Below are 18628 nucleotides of genomic sequence, written 5' to 3' on the forward strand. Positions count from 1 at the left end.
TGCCCAATGATGCTCAGTTTGCATTTGGCATCTGAGCAACAACTGTGCCTTTATAAGCAATTGCAGAGTTAGTACAAAAGGGCATCCCATCCCATCTTGCAGATCCCACCTGAAAGCAGGCTGACTCTTCCCTCTGCTGGGCCTAGACAATGGGTCACATGCACTGGGACACACGGCACCAGTACAATGATTTCCTTTGCCTTAGGTTCTCCCACACTTAAAATTTTCTGCTGTCCCCGGGGACAGATTTTGTCCGGGGACAGATTGCTGAATCCGGGGACTGTGCCCGGGAACATCTGGTGACCCTACCCTACAAGAAAGTCTAGCAGCACCAACTACCAGGCTTCTACCTTAAGAACAACTTCTATTTAGGATGCAAATTGGCTTCAAATGTATTATAAACTTGAGCTTTGCAGAAATCCAAAGAAACATCCTGCTTTGCCATAGATATTCATCAGCTTCCGATAGTGACACAGATGCAGTTGCTGGGATGGGATTTCAGCACCATCTTTTTTGGGGGGGGGGGTTGGGGTAAACTTTTTCAGAATCTGCAGGATCCTGTCCTCCTCACTTAGTTCCTCAGGCTTCCTCTTTACCACCTACTTCTCATCACTCCCTTTCTTCCACTCCTCCTCCCACAAACGGGCAATTGCAGGAAAATACCCAACACTTTGTGGCTTATTCCCCTTGCCTTGAATAGACTTATTCTGTCAATGCTGAATGGAGTCTTTGTCAAAGAAATCCAATTAGAAACTAAGAAATCAATCCAGCTTTTTGGTAATTTGCACCATCTGCTCTTATTGTACTTGCTGCTGAAGTTTTTGTTGTTTTTCTACTGGGTTTGTTTACAGGTTATTGAAATTGCTTTATTGAACAGGCTTTATTGACGTGGTTGTTGTTGTTTGTTTGTTTGTTTATGTGATGCCTCTTTGGCACCTGATGAAAACCTTTTAAAAACTATATTTTATAGTCTAGGACTTTCAGATTCAACCATAAGTGAGTCAATGTAAGAAGGGTTAGGACTAACCTGTGGTTGATTTTGCCCTAGTGACAAGACTTAACATTTTGGCCATTTTTTTAAATTCTCAAGCCTGAGGTATAAGGCATTTCCTATTTTGAGAGATTTGTCTGTATTTTTATGAATCATGAAATCACTAGCAGGAAATCATAGGTTTTGTGAATACAAGAAGTCAAACCACTGTCCATATTTGCTTTATAAAGGCAGGCTGGAATGGCAGAAATGAAAGCCCTATTCAAATGTACTAAAAGTGTGCTGGATCAATGTCTGCTTGGGAGTGTGCATGTGTGAATGCTGCCTTTCCCCAATGTGCTGATAGGTTCTTTATCCACAGAGCCAAATCCACAGGGATTCCCTGGGTTGGTTCTACACATGTTTAGGCAATATTGTTTTATTTATTCAAAATATTTTTATCTTGCCGTTCTGTCTACTGAAGGAATTTGAGGTGGTTCACAAAAAATAAAAGGTAACAAAACACACAAAACTAAATAAGCAGAGGCACAGGTCAAAAACAATAACCACAAAAGAAGATTGGGTCAGCCACTTGCTTAAAAGAGCAGTGCCTTGGCATTATGGCACCAAAAACAAGCACGGAGGGAACCAAGTGCAAAAAACTTCTAGAGCTCCAGTGCTACTTTTGACAGGACTCTCAAGCCCAGCTTGAGTATAGGCCCAAACAATTAACTGCTGAGAGAAACATGTAGTCAATTAAAGCTGCCCCCCATTGCTGTTTTCCTACAAAATTAAAGTTTACCGTCACCAAATATGGACAATTTCCCAAGACTGATTAAAAAAACAACTGTTTGCAGATGGGCAACAACTTTTACAGATAGCAGAATAGTTGTACTCTGATGTTAGTTCTGTGCAGTATATTTAAGGTACATAAACCATTAGGGGGTATTCCTTTAACTTAGAAAACTAAAAGGATCGTATCAGTATTTTCAAATCACAAAGACCTATCAGTAACTGGTTAAGATTAGGCAGAGGCTGACTTAACAGGAAGGAAAGATGCATTCGCTTTACCTAGTTTATAACAGAAAAATATTTCCAGAGGCATCAAACTTAGCTTGCTCAATCTTCATCAGGTGCCCTTCAAACATTTTGACCTATAACTTTATCGGCCCCAGTCAGCATGGCCAATGACGGGGGATAATGGGAGTTGTAGTCCAGAACGTCTGGAGGGCACACCTTGTTGGCTAACTGACTTACATATTCCATTTCAGACCACAACATTTCATGCTCATACGAAACTCAGTCATTCCAGTACACTTTCTTTTTCTTATAAATTTATCCCCAGAGGTGAATTAGAGGTAACAAGATATGTGGAGCAATTCCACAGAAAAAGGTTAAGAAACTATCCTTCCATTCAGGGAAGAGCCCCTTCTGGGAGGGAAGGGATTGATAATCTAGTGTAGAGTTTCTGCAAAGGAAAGGTAGAGGGAGGTGATTTTGATGATTCCGCTCCACTTCTCTGCAGTACCTTCCCATGGTTCAGGAGGCTCAACAGTGCTCTGGAACACTTTTTTGGGGTACTAAAAACAACTTGAGTTGTGCCAACCAATTCTTACTCCAGAGGATATTTGCCACAGAATAAAATAGGTTCATGAAATCAAACATTTAATATAGGAGAGCTTTAACTCTCCTGTATAGCCAAGCTGGAAAAAGGTTACATAAATGTTAAAATGACAACACTGAAGTATCAAATGGATAATGGACTTTTATTAATTGACCAACATTCAGATTGTAATACTATTTTTATCCACCACCACCCCCGTCAAACGGTCTTGATACATGATCCAAGCACTAAATACAAATGTATTTTTCATATTTCTCTGAGGTACTCTATTTATTAAGGGAATGGGAGATTGTCATGGTTAAGAATATGATGGCAAGGAAAGCTCTAGAAATGGATAACAGGATAATAGAACATTCTACCTATATTTATAATGTGTAGCTGCTATAAGGTGTAAAAACTGCTTGCAAAGTGTATACAAAGAAGCCCTGGTTGACAGAGTCAAGTTCTTTGATAATCAGTAACTCCAGAAGAAGATTTTTTCTTTAAAAAAAATCAACAACAATTATTTCCCCATTCCCCTTTAAATTATAACAATTGAAGGGACACAGTTGTACAAATCAAATTTTAAAATGATTCTGATTGAACTCGTCATGTCATCTAAGTAGCCATAGCATTACCATACAGAAAGGTAGAATGGGTTTGTTTTTTTGTTTGTTTGTTTGTTTGTTTGTTTGTAGGAAACCAAAGGGCTTCTATTAAATAATAAGAGCAAAGTGGGGGCTTAAAGTTCCAACCCAGTATGCTATGCACTACTTACCTTCAAAAGTCAAATAAAACTTTCCTCTGTCAAACCAGACGAGGGAAGGCTGTTCATTCTCTGTATGGCCAGGAGTTGAAGCGGGATGGGAAAGGTTAAGGAGAAGGGAGAGAGAAGGACATAAGTGTAAGTCACAGAAGCAGGTTATTAATCTCACTACAGGGGAGGAAGAGGCGCTGTGAGCTGTTAACGTGCAAGGGGGAGTAGAAGGGAGTTTAAAACAATTCTCTTGTTTTATTTTGGGAAACAGAAAGCAAAAAAATAAAAAGTAAAAAAATGGCAAGCTATGGAATCCTAAATGGAGATAATTTTTGCCCACTGGATTGCTGCCTACGTGTTTGTGCATGGAGGGTGTGAGAAGTGTTCTGTTGCTGCAACAGAATAGTAGTATGTTGGGGGTTTTTTTTGCTGTACTAACTTTGGGTGGAATTTGTCACACAAGGCCTTGTCTCCATTTTAAAGATGCTGCTGTAATGTTGAAAGATGCCTCTGGGTATGAAAACAACATCTGAAAATGTAGCACTAAACTTTATTACATGAACCTGTCTTGAAGAAAAAGGCTGGTAAGGGGAAAACATGGCAATGATTCTGGCACTCACATGCTCTTGAGATAAGCATGCATTATAATTCTGAACGTATGTTGCATGGATCTTTCGTATGGGTGGGCTTCCAAAGGAGGCATTAATCTCTGGTTTGACAGTTTCCCCTAAAGGTGATAAATTTGGATTAACTAACTACTGGGCAGGATTTCTGGAATGTTGGTTAAGTGCATGATTTTATTGAACCGTATTATTTGATAAATTTCCAAACTGAACCAATAAATTAATATTTAAAGCTACCCTTCTTTCTCTCCTAGTCAAAAATTACCAGTTACTTTGACTCACAATATTTTAAAGAGTCCAGGGTACATGTAAAACAAACTAAAAACACCTAAGGAAATACAGTGGTGCCTCGCAAGACGAAAAGAATCCGTTCTGTGATTCTCTTCGTCTAGCGGTTTTTTCGTCTTGCAAAGCAAGCCCATTGGCGGATTAGCGCTATTAGCGCTATTATCGGCTTATCGGCTTATCGGATCAGCTGATAAGCGGCTTAGGAAAAGGGGGGGAGGAAAAAACACCGCAGGAACTCGCAAGACATTTTTGTCTTGCGAAGCAAGCCCATAGGAGATTCGTTTTGCGAAGTACCTCCAAAACGGAAAACTCTTTCGTCTAGCGAGTTTTCTGTCTTGCGAGGCATTCGTCTTGCGGGGCACCACTGTACTACTGCTGAAGCTAAGCACATCTGGCCTTGTAAGCTTCCTTGGAAGCCTAGTCCTGTAAAATGAAGGAAGAGCTGGGCAGACAGAATATACATATGGGAAAGACCTGCTCTTGAGTAATAGCATTATACCTTACATAAAAAAGAACCACAAGTCAAAAATCTATCACCTCTCCAAAACTCTTGCCATTGGGAAACTGGTATGCTATATGCTGCATTTCTGAGTTTGGCATGAGTTCCTCTCTTTTACATATAAGTATATATTTGTATGCACTTGACACTCATGGTGGTGAGGGTGGCAGTGAAGGAAGCATTCAGATGACAATGGCTAGGATTTTAAATCCAGATTTCTTGAAACCACTCTGCTAGTACAGTACCTGCAGGAGTTTCACAATGCCTTTCAAACGTGAGCAGTTTGTCAACATAAGCATCATCTTCTGAAACCCATGAGCAAAAGAAATGTAAAAGAAAAACAATGAAAACACAAATTCCAAATGAAAATCAAGTAGCTGTTTATCAACCAAACCACAAACATTACAATGAAAAAAAGATCATAGACATAGAAATGGTGGACACATCTCTTTTTATTATCAAAATCATATGCAACAACCACCACAAGAACCCAAAAACAAATACAAAAAAAAGACAAACAGTAAATGAAATAATTTTGTGTCATATTTCCTCAGACAAACTCTCCATACGTATATGGGATAACCTTTAGAGACTGGAAGAGTCACACACAGGGAAGCCACAAAGGCTGAGAAATTGTGCTTCTTACGAGCTACTTAGGCCATAATCGTAGGGACACTTACTGGGAGTAAGTCCTATTGAACTCAATAAGGCTTACTTCTAAGTAGATGTGTATCTTGTGTACCTTACTCTTCATGTAGAATTGTATAATGAGTGTCCAAACCCTTCCATGTCTTAAATCAGGGGTAGTCAGTTTAGGAGTGCTGAAGAAACTCTACCTGCTGAAGTGTGACTGTAGCCCAGGGATGGAGGACCTGTGTTCTCTGGATGTTGCTGGACTACAGCTTCCACCATTTCTGACTGTTGACCATGCTGGCTAGGGCTGATGGGAGCTGGAGTCCAGCAACATCTGGAGGGCATGATGTTGACTACTCTTATCTTAGATCCATAGAATTTAAAAGGTGCTACTGCAACAAGGAAAAGTTCCCCACACTCAAAGCGTACCTGGCAAAGGGTCATTCACTCTTGCTAAAATCCTCTTAAAAAACCAATCGTGTTTCACTGTCCAACCATTCCTACAATCAAGAGGTATTTCCCAATGCTGAACTCAAACTGAGTTTGCTATAACTGGGACCCATTGCTTCTTGCTAATGGCCTCCCCCCCTTTTTTTTTTTACTCTGCTAACCCATTCAAGCCTAATAGTATGACTGTAAGCCATAATTGTTGTTCTCTGAAACAGGGAAAAATACAAAGGCCAGATCTTTAGCACATTTTTTTTGAATCCTATGGTTTAGGATACAAACCAAGGACTCAAACTAGCCCTGCCTCAAGAGGTCTGAAATTGCATTGGAACCTGGGCTCTGCTCCCACAGGAATTGCTATTCCCTCTCCACGGTAAATGCCTGCCATGCTTTTGCCTTGAGCTGGAAGCTTTTTACATGCCAAGCCATTCAGCATATTAAGCATAATTTACTGCATTATTTGTCATGGGCCACAAGAGCAGATTGGCACAATCCAGTCTCATCCAACACATGATCTGACAATACCACTTGCCTATTTGGGACAGGTGGAGGTTTCTCTGTTGCCAATAAACATGCAATCCTATTTTCAAGGAGTAGATGAAAAAATTCTCATTATTTTGTTCCAGAAGCCAATAAATTCTGGAAGCTACCTATATATTCTCACAATATGGAAAACTAAAGGGAGATTTTTAAAATTAAGGTACCTGTGGGGAATATGGTCCTTCCCTCCGTCCCTACTCAGGGAGAGCATTGAGGAGAACACAGAATTTGAGCATTTAACAAAGATTTCCTTTTATTTTACTACAGTGAATACAATTCTCCCCACAGAGACACAGACACCCAACAATATCAAAGGACAAAACAAGTTGATCTAATATTAATGTAAAATTGTGCCTGTGTTTAACACATTCAAGAAAACACTCCAGAAATAGTTTGTCTTGTCTAAGAGTGTGACTATTACCTTGGCTATCTCTAGAAGCGAATCCTAATTTCAGATTTCTAAAAAAAAAGGGATGCATAAACCAAGCAGCCCCTTTTTATAAGCTGCGAAAGTGAATAGGCTTGCACATAGCATTAAACCTAACCATGGCTTAGCATGAATGTATGAGCTCCCAGAAAGGAGCTTGCAGCTGCTTTGCTGCTCCCTGGTCTTTTTTGCTAATGTGCCATGCTGAGCTAAACCAAGTTTAAGCTTAGCATGTCTTCTGCACCTGGACTTAAGATCAGGCTGTCTCCTCTCTGGGAACTCAGGTACTCACACTAAGCCTTGGTTTAGCTTAGCGTGACAAGCAAATCAGGCCAGTCAGTGGGAAGTCTAACTATAGTGCTCATGTCAAGACCTTCATATGGCCAGCATAAAGAATGCTCAGGCTAGTCACTATGAACAAATACACAATAACTAAAAATAGCTGGGATGTACAAATACAAACCAGGAACTCCTTATTAGCCATTTCAGCTGTTTTCTCAATCACTTTGTATTAAAGCTTCTCTTCACCCCAATAAGGGTGGTGAAATCTCCAAGGCCATCTGTAAAAAAGGCCACTTAGATAATTTTAATAAAATGCCTGATTACTGAATCAACTTCAACGTAACAGCAATTTCTATAAAAATCATATATGGCGAATGAATCATGTTCATGTCAAGACTATGAATCAAAGGCCTACTCGTGTTCTTGAATGGTTAGTCAAAAGCATGTGGCCTTCAAAGCTTGTAATGTTTTAAGTGTGCTGCCACCTAAAACTTGGACTATGTACTACCCTATCACAACTGCACATTCACATTGCTTCTAAAGTTTAGGTTAAATATAAGGCTTTGGGGGCAATCTATAGCACTTTTAAATGGTTGTGTTTGAAAGAGTGTCCTTGGCTATTGAGTAACTGGTTTCTTCCATCCACTGAAAAGAAACCTTAAAAGAGTATCTGCTGGAGCTCATAAGCACAGGCTTTTAGAAAGATTATATAAAGCCTTTCTTTTCAGGCAACCCTTGTTTGATACTGATTGGATTGATATTTTAATGGTTGTTTATATTTGAACTGTCATCAGATTTTTCCAATATTGTATTTACAAGTTGGATGTACTGGTAGCTTTAGAAAAGACATGTAACTTTAGGCATAATATAAATATTATGTTTTAAAATAAATAAACATTCTGACATTTTTTGTAGTTACCTCATCTATGAATATCAATTTGAAGGCTATCTAGATTTGTGAAATCATGTTGAATAACAGAATAATCCTGACTCTAATTCACCTTGACTTTCACAATTGTTATCCTAAAATCAAACAGAAACCAGCAATGGTCTCTATGGATCATTGATTATTTCTTTTAAAAGCAACAAAATTTATCTAGAGGAACTTTACTTCTATTAATGAAAATGTCTATAGTGACAGAGTCATCATGTTCATGCTTATATATGGGGAAAATTATTATTTCAACAGAAAATTGTGTTTTCCTCCCCATCACCTGTTTTACCTGCACAAAACCTAGGCTAACGTTTCAGCTTAAAAGTAGCCCTTTTCACAAATCAGATGGGCTTGATTCCATTGGAACCTTATGTTCTGAAACACAGTTACTGGTAAGAACACACAACAGTGTGTCATAAAAACTACTGAGCGACATCAGTTTCAGACAATTTACACCACCCCGTGGAACATAATACTTCACATACAAGGAGTTGAGCCACTGATGACACAGCCTCTTAGTTGATAATACGATATTGTTAGTTAAGTATTTGAAATGCTATTCAGTACTTTGACTGATATGCATTTATATCACCCTGGTCATTGCACTGACCAACAGCAAGCAGAAACAAAGGACATAGGTACGAAAAAGGAAACATGAAGTCAGAAAATTGCATTAAGCACTCTCCCCCCACACTTCCATTTCACACACAATAGGCAGAAAGAAACAAGAGTGAATGGTTTTTCAAAAAGACAAACTAAAGCTGAAAGCACTTCAAACCAGGTTCAGCATTTAACAAATTATCACTGGAGGCTTGAATATATGCCCCAGTTGACAGCATCTTCATTTTCTAATAAGCAAAACAAGTATCTATGAATTACTATGACTGAGTGAAGACTAAACACCACTAGTATGGGAAGTCAGTAGTATGCTCAATGGCTATTACTCAAATGAAGACAAAACATATCCATTTCAGCTCATTCAGATTTTTGACCCCCCCCCCTTTCTTGGAATATCCAATTTGTTGCCATTCTGAGTTCATTCAGAATAGTCAGAAAGACAATTTGAACAGCAGCTCAAGTGCCCGTTCTCGTCTACACAGATTAGAAAATGCTTGATAAAAAAATTGAGGTTAAGAGGCACACAGCAGGAACACTACAGAAAGAAAGTTTAGACTAATAGCAGAACGGGTCCAAAGGGATGTAAAAGAAGGGAAAATCAATAAAAGAAAACAACCTGGCATACAATGAGAACTGAAGGTGACAGAGATGGTCTGTAGAAGAGCAGAAGCGTTGATGAAAAGAGACGCAGGTCAAAAAGGAAAACCAGGAGTCTGCAGCACAAAAGAACTATATCAGAGAGAAGAAGGTGGTTTTAAGGTGTAAAGAAGATGAAGAGTATTGTAAATGAAATAAAGAATGACAAAGAGAATTCAAATATATGTTTGTCTGAGAAAGAAGTGGAGCAGGGAGCAGAAAGGAAGACCAGAGAATGAAGCAAAAAATGAAAAGCATCAACATCCAGGCGTTGCCAGCCACAGAACATTTATGACTTTTGACAACTGTAATCTAACCTCAGCTTAAGAAGAAAAAAACCATGTTTTCAGTACAACTTTCCATATTTTCAAATTTCTAAGAAACTGGATTTGAAAAAGTTTAGAACTTTTTGAAATTTTTCATGTGTTTCTGCAATCCAAGAAGCAAATACAATTGGTTTGTAACATTACTTTTTAATAATATCTGGTACTAGAGTATACTTTCTGCTCCTGCTATCCTTTCCTATTTCTCCTTACTAAGATTAACTTTGTGTTAAACTTTATTCATTTTTATTGCATTTATCTAGTTTTGCTACAGCTAACTAATCTAACAATGATTTATATGATTGCCAAATTGCGAGACTATTCGTCCTGCTTTGCAGCCACAGGAGTGACACAGTACTGTAAATCATTTTGTATCTATAGTGGTCAGAATTCAAAGGGAAGCATGACTGTTCCACATCTCCACTGGCTTCTAAGAGACTTCCAGGAAATGCTGCACTGAATCCTAAACTACTATTAGAGTTTCCCTCCTCCAATTCAAAAAGCAGTTTGGTTTGTAGGCAGAATAACTTTCAGCATAGAAAACCTGCCAGAAGAGCTCCATTCTTTCCACTTTCCTGATCTCCCCTTGGAAAGTCTCCTATACCCAATGAAAACTGCATCTTGATCTTAGCGGAATTTAGGAAATTACTGGGGGAAGGCACAGTTTAGGGAATAAAGGGAGCCTATGCATCCCTTCAGGTCCCTGCTATTTTTATACACAAATATACATTGCAGTTGCAGCAGTCTACAGTTAATCAAGAGTGCAATTCTCATTTACATTAAAAAGTGCTTTAACATAACATGACCATGACAACGAAAACAAAGGAAAATATAAACCAAATAAAGGGTTTCAGAAAGTAAAATATTCAAGCCATTCCACTCATGGAAACTATTCTTCAAACAAAGAAAAGCTTTTCGTTACCAATTGTTGGAGTAGTAGCTGCACTCAAGGAATTGGTGGACGATATGGAAGAGGTGCTTTCAGCACGTGCTAAAGGTGCTATCGGAGGAGGGCTGGATGAGTGAACCGGAGGGCTAAATGGTCTGGACTGTAGACAAACACAAACAAGATTAAAGATACACACAGTGCATTTCTGAACATGAACTCAAGCAAGAATATTCATAACTGCACACACTATCTTCTAAGGCCCCTGGAACACCCAGAATTAATCCATTCACACTGAGTGGATTTACAGATCTATTGATTTCTCAGCTCCTGATTATTGAATACTAGCCCAATTGTGTAGCCAAAAGTTTTACTGAGTTCTCTAATGCACGTGATCTATATTTGTAGTGCAGATGAGAAACATGCTGCAGAATGTAACGTTTGGGGGATGCATCTGAAACTGCAAACTATGGTGCACAAAAAAACAGTTCACAGGTGCAAAATTAAGCAATGGTCCAAAATAAAATCACTGGGTTGTTTCACTATTGGAATCCACAATGATGGATTACTTTTCATGAAGAGTTTTTTCAAACATTACACTTTTTCTTATATAGCAAGGATGGCTACATAGGAGCAGATATGAAAAGAGCATGTGGATAGTCAATGATGGTAATGGAAATGAGTTTCTTTCACTTTGTGAATGTGTACTTGGAATCCATGGTTGGCTGTGACTTCCCAAGATTGTGTTTATACATAGTGGAAAATATATGCACATCTGTCACATGACAGGAACAAATATGTACACTTTTTCTGACAAAGAAGTGCTTTTCATGTCAGAATAGTAAAAACTGAAGTTTCCCTTTGGTGTGCTTGTGTATGTACAAGTCCAAGTGTTTCAGAAAATGTGAAAAGATACATGTCATCACTAGTGTCAGACAATTTCAATTTAACTGGGGCATAGCAGCTTTCTTGACCTTTCTTGACATTTTAGAGATGTTCTTGCTAAAGCAAATGCACAGGTGTAATAATTCTGACTTGTTTCTGGCATGACCAACAAAACCGACAAAACTAGCCTGCAATTTCAAATGCGGACTTTCCATAACAATCTGCCTATTTACCGTCATCAAGAGAGATTATTCTCTGTATGGTTTCAAATAATGGAGGAAATCAGACACTAGGTTAGGGACACGGCAGAAGTCATTTGTTTATTAAGAATTCTTTGTTCATCTCTATTTGTCTGTACCACAGTGAGCTGAAGTTATGTTGTCTCAATTTAATTAGTAATTTTGAAGAAGCTAAACCTACCACATCAACTCCAGGCTTCCCTGGAGGCAATTTTGGACGAGATGGGGGTCTAGGTGGAGGAGGCGGGGGAGTAGGGCTGCTGCAGGATGCCAACGGGGTTGCAGGTCGAGCAGGAGATGATGAACCTGAAATAAATGCACACTATAAATATGGTGTTGAGCTGTCCTTACTGCAGTTCTTACCCACCTTTATCAAAAACCCCAACACAGAGCAGACCATCAAGCAAACAGTTGCCCAAACAGTTTTTGACTTAGGCTGGCAGCTGTTGCATAACAAGACAATTCATATGTGTAGATGGGAATTGGATAAGATCAGAAAGTTGCTAAGTCGCAATAAAAACAGAAAAGCTTATTTTCCTGCTATTATGCCAATGAAAGTTTCACATGCTCTCGGGCAATGATGATATTGTGTCTACAGTTAACACACTGCTCCTACATAAACTTCTTTAACTTAAATGAGGAAGCAGCACTTCTCCAAGTGAACCCACTTTAGATGAAAAAGTGATGTCTAAAAATACCAAAATATTGAAGTTTTGGGGGGGGTATTCCTGAAACTTACCCATTCCTTATTATGCTCTTGCAATAAAAGCATAATATGTTCTTGTTATGCAAACGTAAGTGGTGCTGCAACAGAACGCAATGATGTAACAATGGAATACCCATTTATTCTATGGTGTACAAAGAGACAAGCCTTGCACAATTATTTTCATGTAAGATGCTAGCAAATAAGAGAATAGCTAAGAACACTAGAATGGTGAAAAGACTGATGTTACAACGACTTGGAATAAAATGCAGATATTTAAGAAATTGAAAAATAATCTCTCTTCCAAAGTGTATAATGGTTTTTTCATATCATCATTGATGACTATTGAACAAAAAAGGAGGTTAAACTACAAAAGGGAAGATTATTTAAATGGCAGTTTAATAGTTACTGATACGTATCAAAACACAGTCCAGCAATTCCATAGCAACTTATATAATTTACTATGCCAAAATAGGATAAATGTTTTCTAAACTTAAGAGTAGGAGATAACAATAGAAAATGACTGAATAAGAGCCCAGGTTACCTTCAGTGGCATCTAAGCTACAACAGTGCTGCTCCTTTGCACCTACTTGGAAACATCAAAAGTCTGCTGTCACAGGAGGAATTCCTGCTGTGTCTTCTTCCCATTCTAGCATTATTCTTCCTGGAAGTTGGAATAATAGTAGCATGGGAAGGACTCACAGCACGGACTCCTTGTACATACTGTGAACATATGACAGATGTTATTGAGTGACACAGGAAGGAGCTATGCTGCAGTGGCTCTCATGCTGCTAAAGGTAGCAAACCCCCTCCCCGTTAACACCCCTTCTTTATTGGGCCATTCTGGTGTGTGACATTTTGCACATGTCCCTCCTTCCTCCCAAGGTTAAAATGGCAGGTATTTGTGAACTGTAAAAAGCAAAGCTGTATTCCAAATAGAAAAAGGAAGCGGAATATATTCCACATTCAATAGACCACCAGTTCCTAAGTCAGTCAGTCCTTTAAAAGTGAAACAAGATATTTTACATCCAAGTTGTGTATGGGTTGGTTTTATCATATCAGCATTACAGTGTTGATCGTAAGCACTAACTGCATTACATGCTTCATGCAGTCAATGGAACACGCACACAAAACACACAGCTATCAGAAGATGATTGATGGAGCTTTAAAAATATAAGGCTAGATGATTATGTAATGATGCTGCATTTGCTAAGCATGCCCTAAACGCTTCCTTGCTTAAGGTAAATTCTTGGAAAAGCCTTGGCTGTTTAAAATATTTTGTATTTATTGGTGCATGTAAAACTCCAGTGCCAAGTACCAAGTTCTGTCCACTCAAACCACTATTTTCCCTCCTCATTAAAACAACATAAAACCCCAATTATGCAAAACATGCACTACACAAATATTAATCCCAGATTACTGAAAAACAAATTATGGCAGCATGTGTGATCCAGTGTCATAGAGCTACCAGATTTGTGTCCTATGAAACTTCAGTGAAACAGATGGAAGTTTTGTAACACCTCATCTGTCACCTCAATGATCAGCTAAAAGAGAACCTCTTACTACAGGAACAACATCAGAGTTTTACATCTAGATGTTAAAAAACGAAACCTTTACAACACCTTGTAACAAAATCAGCAGATCTCTTCATCATTCTCATATATATATATATATATATATATATATATATATATTCTCAAATAGAAATCACTATAGTTAAAACAAATATGGTTTCATCATATTGCTGCAATTGCAGCTACCCTAAAAGTAATCTTCTTCCATTTCAGCATCAGACCTAGGTAGGTTTCAATGTTTTCTACATCCATGGCATTTCATAACAAGAATAAATTCAATTAAAATTCATTTAGTTTGCTAATTGTTAATCTCTTAGCCATGGAAAATACTCTGTTTTGAAAAATAAAGTCTAATCAAGTTGTAGTTTTGGTGATAATTAAAACCTTTCTTTTGAGTTATTAAGTGAATCTGATCAGCTTTCTGTTGGAGCTCTACTAAAGAGTTAAGAAAACAAGTTGCATAAATCTTCATACTTGCCCAGTATTGGGCCTCATTATTCTTAGTGGGCCTTGCATCTGCCTAAAATATGCAGAATATTAAGGACAGCTGTCCACACTTGGAAATAATCTTCCATATACAGACCAGCTCTAGTGAGAGCACACACAGAGAAAGCTCTCCCACTTTCAGCAACTTGTCTGAGTACCTATCTTAAGAAGCATGCAAACCAGAGCTACATCATGTAGGTTTTTAAGTTAGGTAGGGAATGAGCCCTGGGAAAGAAATGGTGCATGTATGTATGCATGCCTAGATCATTCTAGGTATCCTTTTCTCCTTAAGTGGATTTATGAAAAGTTCTCTGCCTAAGGGCTACCAAATTACCTCTCTTGCCCCCAGAGCCTCTCAGAGAGCTGCATGCACAGTAGACAATGCAAAGACTCTCTTTCACACTTGCATATCTTGCAACCCAAGATGTCATGAAACAATTACTGCTGCATTTTTTCCTGCTAATTCATCACCCACACTCACATTTAAAGCTGAGTTACTTATTATGCAAGTCTATTCATATCTCCCCAGAAGTAAATCATCTCAAGTACAAGGGCATTTACTTTCAGGTAAGTTTGTTACTTTCAGGTAAGTTTGTATAGGGCTGCAGCCCTAAGGTTTGGAGGATGTGCAGCATGTTTGCTAGATAGTCACAGACAGGGGATTCCATGATGTCATATCCTCTAAACCTTTGTGGTAGGAAGGGGAACAATAGAACCCTTAACCTCTACTTCTTCCTGTCACTATGAAATCTTTTTTCCTACCTGCAATGGGGAAAAACACAACACCCATAACAAACTATAGTTCCCAGGATTCTTTGGAGGAATCCATGTGCCTTGAATCTGCATGGATTGTGTGGTTACGACCTTTACAAAACATTGAATCTGCTGTTGAGATGCTTTAACATTTCTTTGATGGAAAATTCCAGATTAACTTTATGGTTTTTAATCTGTAGCGAAGAACAGGAGAAGAGCCTGGTGGATCAGGCCAATGGCCCATCTAGTCCAGTCCTAAACCCAGGACCTGAGCACATCAGCACTCTTCTGACTTGTGTTCCTAAACAACTAGTTTTCAGATGCATCCTGCCTCCAACAGTGGAGGCTGAATATAGATATCAGGGCCAGTAGCTGTAGATAGCTCCATGAATTGGCAGAATAAATGTTTGCTAGGCAAGCACGAGATCTTTCCTAGTTGTGGTACAGTATTTCCATCATATTGTTCATAGATTGCACCCAGCTCTAAATTGGAAGGCTAAGAAGAAAGCCTATTAAAAGCTTCACTGGTTTTCTGAGGAAGGTCAAGAAGATTCTGAAGTTCCTTAGCAAAAGGAGTATCTTTGATCATCACTTCCTCTTGGAGAAAAACGAGGAGCTGCCCTTTCCTTGAGGGGCAGAAGCTAAGCATGGTTGTACAATGGGAGAAGACAGAGTTTTAACTAGTTGCTTTGTAGCTTAGGAAGTTTTATAAATTCACCTTAAGCCCTTAAGGCAATAGCTTTTCCAACTATGTCTGGTATTAAAGACATAATGCTCTCCAGTAAACACCAGACATTCAGCAATGGCAGGGAAAGAACACACAGTATCAAGGGTTCAAGGTTAAATTGGACCACGAGAGCACAGAATAAAAAGAAAATAAAGAAGCCACGGGGCACAGTACAATCAAACAATGACTGATGCTTAAAAGCCAACCAACTAAGAGTAGCTAAAAAGGTTTTGTGTTCACACGGCAGCATTCATGGCCACATTGAAGCACACTCAAAGCTGTTTAGACATACCACTGGTGCTTCCTGTGCCACCGCCAGAGCTGGGTCCGGGTGATGACACCACTGTTCTGTAGGTAGGCGGTGGAGGGGGAGGTGGCGTTGCTCTCTGTCCCACCCCAAAATCTTTAGGAGATGCTGCTGGTGCTAAGTTATCATCTTTAACGTGGGTCTGCTCAGAAACTTTCTTCTGAACCTCTTCTAAATTGAGTGGAGATGGAACACTGCGAGAGGTTTCAGCCTCTGGAGGCTCATCTGGGGTTTCTGATGCCACAGGTGGGGACACCACCTTCTCCCGTGAAGTCACCTCTGGAGTTACGTTTTCCGGGGACTGATCAGAAAAACTGATCCACTTATCCTCCGCGTCAGCAGCAACAGACTTGGGGGATAATACTGGGCCAAAAATGGTATCCAAGTCATTGATTGATGGTAGTTTGTCACTTTTGACCTCTGTTGCTGTCTGGTCATTTCCTGTGGTCAAAGTAGTTGATTTTAAACTTTAACATCAACTTGTACAGATGCTAAGTTGTACTAATGTTCTACGTAAGTATGGGGCTTTTAAAATCAGCTACATTCTAGCACAGACATTTTCACAACGCATTTTAAGGTGCTACTAGGAACATAATTCATGTGCACAAATATCTACATAATAGGGTGTGATATATAAATACACAAACACACACACACAAATATTAAAGTGCGTTCCATGTTGACCTGCATGTAAATATGCTGTCTACTACGTATCTCGTTCATACCAATATACCCAAATGGAGCTATTGCTATCTAGGAAAACTGCTTGCTAGGGAAAAGCCAACAGAGTGCCTTTGTTAGTAACAAAATGGTAAAGTACATAATTTGAAATTCAAGCATGATGACGTGCATGTAGATAAGTATATTTGTGCTGTGCAGTATACACTGTGGGATTATTTTAGCATGACCAATGAGAATATAGATGATCAAAGGGCTCTATTCTAGAGATGAACAATCATTATTATCTGTAATTTCTGGGCAAATGGAGTGTCTTCTTAATGGAAAGGAAACCGATTTGGCATTTTTTCCTCTCCTCCATGGCTGGAAGGCAATTTGTAGACAAAAAAAAGTGCTATATGAAGGATATATAAAGAGTGTATTATAAGCTCTGTTGCATTTTGGAGCATCTGAAAATTACCACTCTTGTTCTAAAAGCACTAGGTATGATCTCGAAACTTCCACTTCTCTTCTATGCTTAAAGTACGCATTGTGTCCTGTGATTAGGTGCTCACTGGATCCTATTAAAAAAAAAGTTAAGTGAACTAAAGGCCCACTGAAGTCAGCAGGCATTTCAGAATGATTTTTTTCACAGTTTTGCCATTCTAATCCCATACTATGCACACACAATGAGAATGCTTGTGTGAACATAGAGATGCATTTTCCCCATAGAATATCCATTCTTTCCATTGTCCTAGAACCACTGAATGAGCAGGTTGTCATGTCTATGCATATGACTGTCCAGTCATCTCTTTGGTCCACAAATGCTGCATGCTGCTTTGATTCTGCAAAACTGTATGTTGAACTAAAAGGAGTATGGGAAAATTACATTTCATGTCATATTGTCATGTAGAAAACTTTATTTTACCAATTAATGTAAGGTTTGTGGGAAGGGGAAAAAATCCTATTTTCTTTTTGGCTCTGTTCGTGATTCACATAAAATGCACAGTAAATTAACCTGGGGAATAAATGATCACACATGGATGTGCATTTCATTTGCATTATATTCACCCAGCATAGATACAGGGTTGGAAGTTGGGAATTGCAGAGGACACAATTTGTAATTCAAAAGTTATAGACAGTTGAAGAGAAATACCCTTAAAACATCAAGTCTGCAAGTGTTATTGTAATAATAATAATAATAATAATAATAATAATATTTTTTTATTTATACCCCGCCCTCCCCAGCCAAGGCCGGACTCAGAGCGGCTTACAAGCAATAATAAAAACAAGATGAGTGATTACAACTTAAAAACAAAAATAAAATACAACATTAAAATAATGGAACATTAAAATATTAAAATGAAGCCTCATTGCAGGAGAAGGAAAAGAAAAAAGAAAAAGGGGGGCGGAGGGAATCAAATTGGCTCCAATCCAAAGGCCAGGCGGAACAACTCTGTCTTACAGGCCCTGCGGAAAGAAATCAGATCCTGCAGGGCCCTGGTCTCATGAGACAGAGCGTTCCACCAAGTTGGGGCCAGTGCTGAAAAGGCCCTGGCTCTGGTTGAAGCCAATCTAACTTTCTTAGGGCCTGGGACCACTAGGGTGTTGTTATTTATGGACCTTGAGGCTCTCCGTGGGGCATACCAGGCGAGGCGGTCCCGTAGGTACGAGGGTCCTAGGCCGTGAAGGGCTTTAAAGGTCAAAAGCAGCACCTTAAATCTGACCCTGTACTCCACCGGGAGCCAGTGCAGCTTGAAAAGCACTGGATGAATATGCTCCCATGGCAGAGACCCCGTGAAGAGCCTCGCTGCAGCATTCTGTACCCGCT

General features: G+C 39.1%; 1 protein-coding gene across 22 annotated transcripts in view; it reads right to left on the reverse strand.

Annotated features, from left to right (window-relative positions):
* The window catches only part of SGIP1 (SH3GL interacting endocytic adaptor 1), a 151277-nt gene that overhangs the window by 34547 nt on the left and 98102 nt on the right, over positions 1-18628 (reverse strand). For 12 of the 22 annotated variants that reach the window (XM_082227572.1, XM_082227581.1, XM_082227582.1 and 9 more), the window contains 5 exons: positions 16126-16581; positions 11772-11896; positions 10503-10629; positions 4986-5045; positions 3352-3411 (listed from right to left, as the gene is read on the reverse strand). In XM_082227572.1, coding sequence (XP_082083698.1) covers positions 3352-3411; positions 4986-5045; positions 10503-10629; positions 11772-11896; positions 16126-16581 — 828 coding nt within the window. The remainder of the gene's footprint in view (positions 1-3351; positions 3412-4985; positions 5046-10502; positions 10630-11771; positions 11897-16125; positions 16582-18628) is intronic. The other 10 variants (XM_082227569.1, XM_082227567.1, XM_082227574.1 and 7 more) reach the window with 5 other exon arrangements.

The sequence above is a fragment of the Podarcis vaucheri genome (assembly GCF_965113315.1).
Source record: "Podarcis vaucheri genome assembly, chromosome: 6".
NCBI lineage: Eukaryota > Metazoa > Chordata > Lepidosauria > Squamata > Lacertidae > Podarcis > Podarcis vaucheri.